The 6,162-nt window shown below is 36.1% G+C and overlaps 1 protein-coding gene across 4 annotated transcripts in view; it reads left to right on the top strand.

The window, feature by feature from the left end:
- The window catches only part of RXFP1 (relaxin/insulin-like family peptide receptor 1), a 91,036-nt gene that overhangs the window by 58,846 nt on the left and 26,028 nt on the right, over positions 1-6,162 (top strand). For all 4 annotated transcript variants that reach the window (XM_014535010.1, XM_014535009.1, XM_014535008.1 and 1 more), the window contains 2 exons: positions 1,786-1,857; positions 4,642-4,713. In XM_014535010.1, coding sequence (XP_014390496.1) covers positions 1,786-1,857; positions 4,642-4,713 — 144 coding nt within the window. The remainder of the gene's footprint in view (positions 1-1,785; positions 1,858-4,641; positions 4,714-6,162) is intronic.

The following is a 6,162-nucleotide window of genomic DNA, read 5'->3' as shown; positions in this document are numbered from 1 at the left end:
CACCACCACCACTGTGCTCGCCAGCCATGAGCCCAGCTTCTGGATGAGCAGCGCTCCCCCTGTGGGAGCGCACTGACCACCAGGGGGCAGCTCCTGCATTAAGTGTCTGACCTCTGGTGGTCAGTGTGAGTCATAGCGATTGGTTGTTCTGCTGTTCGGTCAATTTGCATATTAGTCTTTTATTATATAGGATGTTTATTTCTGCATTGTTCTAACTTGCTAAATATTAACTCTATGAAAGCTGACATTGAGGTCCTGGAATTTAATCATTAAAATGATATCATCCAATAAGAACTTCCTTTATAAAAACTAGAGGTAGCTCTAACAATAATAATAAAGCCAGCAGTTGCTCTCTTTCATTCACATACTTCACTTTGTGAAGAGTCAATCTTGGAATTTTAATTTTAAAATACAAAAATCTATTACATTAAAAGTATTTGGGTTTGTTCTATTAGGTGTGAATAATAACACCTACCTCTTTGCATTTCAATGGGGCCCTGTGAAAATATAGAGAATGCTATTTGTGAAAATATTTGACATCATTTAGAAAAAAACAGCCTATAAATTCTAGGCACCATTAATAAAAACTCAAATGTTCTAAGAAACATTATTTAAGAGATCTTACTAGGTAAATGATCCTCCCTTCCCTTGAAGGGAACCTTTTTTCTGCCAAGGGTCATTTGGATATTTGTAGCATCATTTGCAGGCCACACAAAATTATCAATTTAAAAATTAGCCTGCTATATTTGGTCAAACATTTAATTAACTCACCGCTAATGCCTTGGCAGGGCCAAACAAAATGCAATTAACCTCTTCCTCTTGGGTTCTCTCAGGGGACCTCACTTGTGTCTCTTTTAAGTATATTATGCACCAGGCCTCCAGTGTTAGTAATAATAATAATAGCATCATATTATGAGAGGTAATCCATTTTTTCACAATTAAAGAAAAAGACTGACATGGAAAGATTATGTATGATTCATGTAAGGGATCCCAGCTGCTATTGTTTTGGAGTTTTTTGTTTTTGTTTTTTGTGTTTTGTTTTGTTTTGTTTTGTTTGTTTTTTGCTTGTTTTATGTTACTACTACTACCTTACATTGCTTTTCTAGAAAGAAAGAAAGAAAGAAAGAAAGAAAGAAAGAAAGAAAGAAAGAAAGGAAAGGTTTAGGTCCTTCTCAATACAACCACAATTAAAGTGAACCTGGTCTGTGTCAAGCCGCTTTTCAAATTGTGATGCAAGGCAAAAGCTTTCAATATGATTTATTAGAAATTGAAATGCACCACTTATTAAATAAGGATGGTTCGATTGTATGTACCAATTGTCAGTTTTCTTCACAACTAATTTTAAAAGAAAGTAAAGGTAGTGGAATTTGAGCAATGAAATACTGCAGAATATAAAGTTATTTAAGTCCTTGAATGTGTTTTAAAAAGAAACACTATTTTTATTATCATGCAAAAACTGAGATGTTTTCTAATGTTTGTTAAATAAAAGTAGAAAAGGAGAACATAACTAAAAATTGTTTTCTCAGTTTTATTATCTTTAATTTGTATGTCAAATTTATAGTGCTGTAATCTAATTTAAGAAAAGAGAATATATTTAATTAATACAAAATCAACCATTAGACCGTGTTTAAATGATACTATGAATATGAGCATAGCATCATGAAACAAAGTATTTCCTGAAAGCTGCTGCTAAAGTAAATAAAGTTTATAATTATCCATATTGTTGTGGTTTAAAAATAAAGAAAAGCAAACTTCAAGTAAGAATCCAAATTACCTTTATTTCAGGTCACTTCAGAGGAACTTAATAAGAAAACTTCCTCCTGATGCCTTCAAGAAGTACCATGATCTTCGGACATTGTAAGAAAAAAAATTTAAATTTTTAAAATTTAATTATTGGTATTAAAATTAATTAACCTTTTGGCATATCTGTTTCTTCCCATATCTGTAACACCAACACTGCTACTGCATAAACCTAATCCCTCTTTGGGGACTTATTTAGCTATTAGTTGGAGACTACCAGATAATTTTTTTTTTCAGTAGTTCTAGAAGCCATTCTAGAAAAATCTTATATACCTATCCCCAAGGAAACTAGAGAATGTGTGCTGTAAATCTTCCTGCCCTACTCTGCCAAAATGAGGGCCATCAAGAGGTTTCACTCTCTGCACTATTTAACAATGGATCCCCTCAACACACACCTTAAAGAAAGATGTGAAGAACTTGTACTACATCTACAGTCAGGATTAGATAGTGAAGAGTTTTCCCCCATAGCCCAGCTGACATAGCTCAGTGGTTGAGCATCTACCTGTGAACCAGGAAGTCACGGTTCAATTCCCACCAGTGGGAGCGTGCAGGAGGCAGCTGATCAATGATTCTCTTTTTAAAAATATATACTTTTATATATGTATTGATTTCAGAGAAGAAGGGAGAGGGAGAGATAGAAACATCAATGATGAAAGAGAATCATTGATCAGCTACCTTCTGCATGCCCCACATTGGGGATGAAGCCCCAAACCTGAGGATGGAGCCCAAAACCCGGGCATGTGCCCTGATAGGGAATCGAACAGTGACCTCCAGATTCATAGATCAACTCAACCACGAGCTACATAGGCTGGATCATTGATTCTCTTTTATCATTGATGTTTCTATCTCTCTCTCCCTTCTCCCTTCCTCTCTGAAATCAATTATATATATATATATACATACATACACATACACACACATAGATATACTGTATATGTGTGCATTTTTCTTCAAAATAGCAGACAGAAATAAAGCAGAATCAGAAGAAGCAAAATTAATCCTTCTCAATGAAATGTTCTTAAAACCCAGATAATCTGCAAAAAAAAAGTATTTTTCATATTTGAAAATAGAAATTCCAATAAAAATTACTTTTAGAATTTTATTCTGGGACATTTATCAATCAACAAAAAAAGAACTTGTCAAAATTACGCCTGATACAAAAATTTCAAGATGATATTTCTTTATGCTATATTCTGATTTCTGTAATATGAAGAGTTTTTCTGATCTGTAGCACCACCTTATGTCCACATGTTTAAAAGAAGTTAGGACTTCAAATTTAAATAGCAAAATTCAGGTTTATATAACACAGTAGTTTGGGATTTTTAAACAATGAACATTAAATTAATTCGTGAACAGCCAATTTGTTCCAAATAATAAAAAATCAAAATAGCCTAATTTTAAAAATTTCTAATTGGTTATCAGATGTATAGCTTGGCTCAGCCTCCAGAAAATATACTCCATTGCTTGCTCATTACAATAGTGAGAAATAAATAAATAAATACTAGTAAATGTTAAAGTCTATGTATTAGTGAGAAAGATGCATTACCTACTGTGATTGGGCCACATGATCTGTGAATTGCTATGCATAATAAATTTAATAATAACATTTTATAATCAAAGTTAGGATTTCTTGCACGTTGCAGAAATAGGGGATCTCTTTTAGTCAAAATTTCTAATTAACTGTTCATATTGGTTTCTCATTTATCGTTCCTAGAATTTATAAAATGTATACATATACTCAGACTACCCTAAAGGACAGCTCTCAGAGCAAGAACTCAGGCTTGGAGGCCTTCCTTGGTTATCCCCACCACCTGGGCCATAGAAGCACAAAGCTTCCCTGGTGAATATGATGCAATTGCTTGTGCTCTGGGACCTATTTCCTTTGACCTCCAGCTGCCTCAGGGTCAAACTATCAGTGTGATTTTAGTTATTAACTATGTAAGCCTGCCTTCTTGTCCTGATGTTCCTATCTAATTTATGTTCTTCTAGTCCTGATTCTTTTCATTTTCATTTTTCTCTTTGTCATGTATATTCCTCATAAGTTTCCTCAAACATTTTTTTTGTGTGTGGGGGGGCAAGACTTTGGGTGTCAAATTAATAAGATTAAAGCCAACTTGCTTAGCAGATTTGTGATTAACATGGAATATTTCTGGGGGGCCTTAAAGATGTCACATACTTGTATGTTTGCCAGCACTATGTCAAACACCAAGAAGTTTGAAAAATTATAGCAGGAAATGCTAAAAAAAAGTCTGACTTCTGAGCCTGTTTTATTAATAAGTGCCTTACTGTGCATTAAAATTTCACTCCCAGAAAATTCAAATATTAAATTTTAGCTATTACCTTTTTTACCTTTACAACTAGTATTTCTAAATTAAATACTAGCCTGATCATGCATGAATTTAAAATAGCAAAACAAAGTTACATGATGTCCACCTTCACTAAATTATTTCATTATATATACCTTTTATAATTAAAAAAATTTTAATTGTGGTAAAATACATATGACATAAATGTACCCTCTTAACCATTTTTAAGTGTAGTTTTAGAGGCATAAGTACATCAATTCATTGTGTTACCATCACCACCATCTAGCCACAGAATTCTTTTCATCTTGCAAAACTTAAAGTCAGTTTCATTGTTTTCCATTTATTTATTTTTAATCTTAGAACAGTATTAGGTTTACAGAAAAACCATGAAGATAATACAGAGGGTACCCACATACCCCTCACCCAGTTTCCCCAATTATTGTCATCTTCTATTATTATAGCATACTTGTTACAATTAATGAATGAATATAGATACATTATCATTATGTTTTCCTTTTAATAATCATTTTCACAGGTTCCTGCAAGACAATAAAATTAGATCCATATCCAAGCATTCTTTCAGAGGACTGTACAATCTCATTAAACTGTAAGTACCAATTAATTTGCCTGTTCCACAGTGGTTTGTCAGCCTGTCCCATCCCAGTCCATACCAGCCCTCCTGCCCACAACAGTGCCAAGGAGATGTGCAAAGAGCTGAAGGGGCACATAGCATTGCAGCTAAGAGCATGGGATTCTGAGTCATACAGGCTTTCAAGTCCTGAATTCATCACTCACTTCAGTGTGTGAAGTTTAGCAATTTTTTTTTTCCTTTCTAAGAATCAGTTGCCTCTCCTGTAAATATAAATTATAACAGTACCTCCCTTAAGGTTGTTGTGAGGAACAAATGAGAAATGTTGCATGGATGTGGAAGGTGGTTCAGACCCGGAGAGTAAATTTAAAAGTGTCCTCCATCTCTTTCCATGGTTGTTGTTGTGGTGGGTGTTTGTTTGTTTGTTTGTTTGTTTTTCATAAAACTGGAATATTGTTCAGCTACTAAAGATGTCACAGACGTTTAGTTTTTCATAGATAATCCTCACTTACCTGCTCTTCATTCATCCATTAATATTCACCAGCCCTTATAATGTGCAAGTTCCTCAGCTAGACTTCATGGGGAGCCAAGAAAGATAAGTCAGATGAGCTTCCTTCTAGCAGCCTGCACATCAGTGTTTCTGGTACAGCCTTGTACTACCGCTGGGGAGAGGTGGGCCTCTCATTCTCCAGAAGTTTAGTCTTAGGTGGAGAAACAATCGCAGCATGCAGCCAACAAGAGAGAATGATAAAAGAGGTTACTTAATTAACTCCTAAACCTGTATCATTCAAACCAAAACTGCTGTCTATGATGATTCAGTGAAAGGATGGACCACTCTGTGTCCAGAGCAGTGAAGTGTGGCTCTGAAGAGGGACTGGGCTCAACAGATGAACACGGACTGCATGGGTGGATCAAATGTCTGTACCTGGTGGATTTCCACTGGCTTTCAAGGGAGCCCCCGAGGTATTCAGGGAAGTGTAGAAGCTATTCTTCACCTCTTCTTGTGCCCACCTGAGGCTCCAGGTTTTAAAGGGAGGGAAGGAAGTGGTTCTAATATGGGGCATCATCCCTTACTGCCCCTAAGCAAAAGTCAAACTTGGTGGGGGAGGGGGAGGTTCCTGTCAGGAGAAATTTTACAGGATGTCGACTTAAGATCTGCCAGAGTGGAGAAAAGAGAGAAATCAGTGTGGTCCTTGTTATCAGTGGAAATGAAACTTGAACCAATACTTGTATATGAAGCATAGGCAGAGAGGAAAAAGAAGAGGAAAGACATTGAAGTGGGAGGCATGGATGGAAATACTGTTATAATAAACTAGAGGCCCAGTGCACAAAAATTTGTGCACTCGGGGTTGGGGGGATTCCTCAGCCCAGCCTGTGCCCTCTCACAGTCTGGGACCCCTCGGGGGATGTCCACCTGCTGGCTTAGGCCCACTCCCTGGGGGATCAGGCCTAAGCTGGCAGTCAGAC

This window comes from Myotis brandtii, unplaced genomic scaffold (assembly GCF_000412655.1).
Source record: "Myotis brandtii unplaced genomic scaffold, ASM41265v1 scaffold136, whole genome shotgun sequence".
Classification (NCBI taxonomy): domain Eukaryota; kingdom Metazoa; phylum Chordata; class Mammalia; order Chiroptera; family Vespertilionidae; genus Myotis; species Myotis brandtii.
This window is presented reverse-complemented; position numbering and strand designations above follow the sequence as displayed.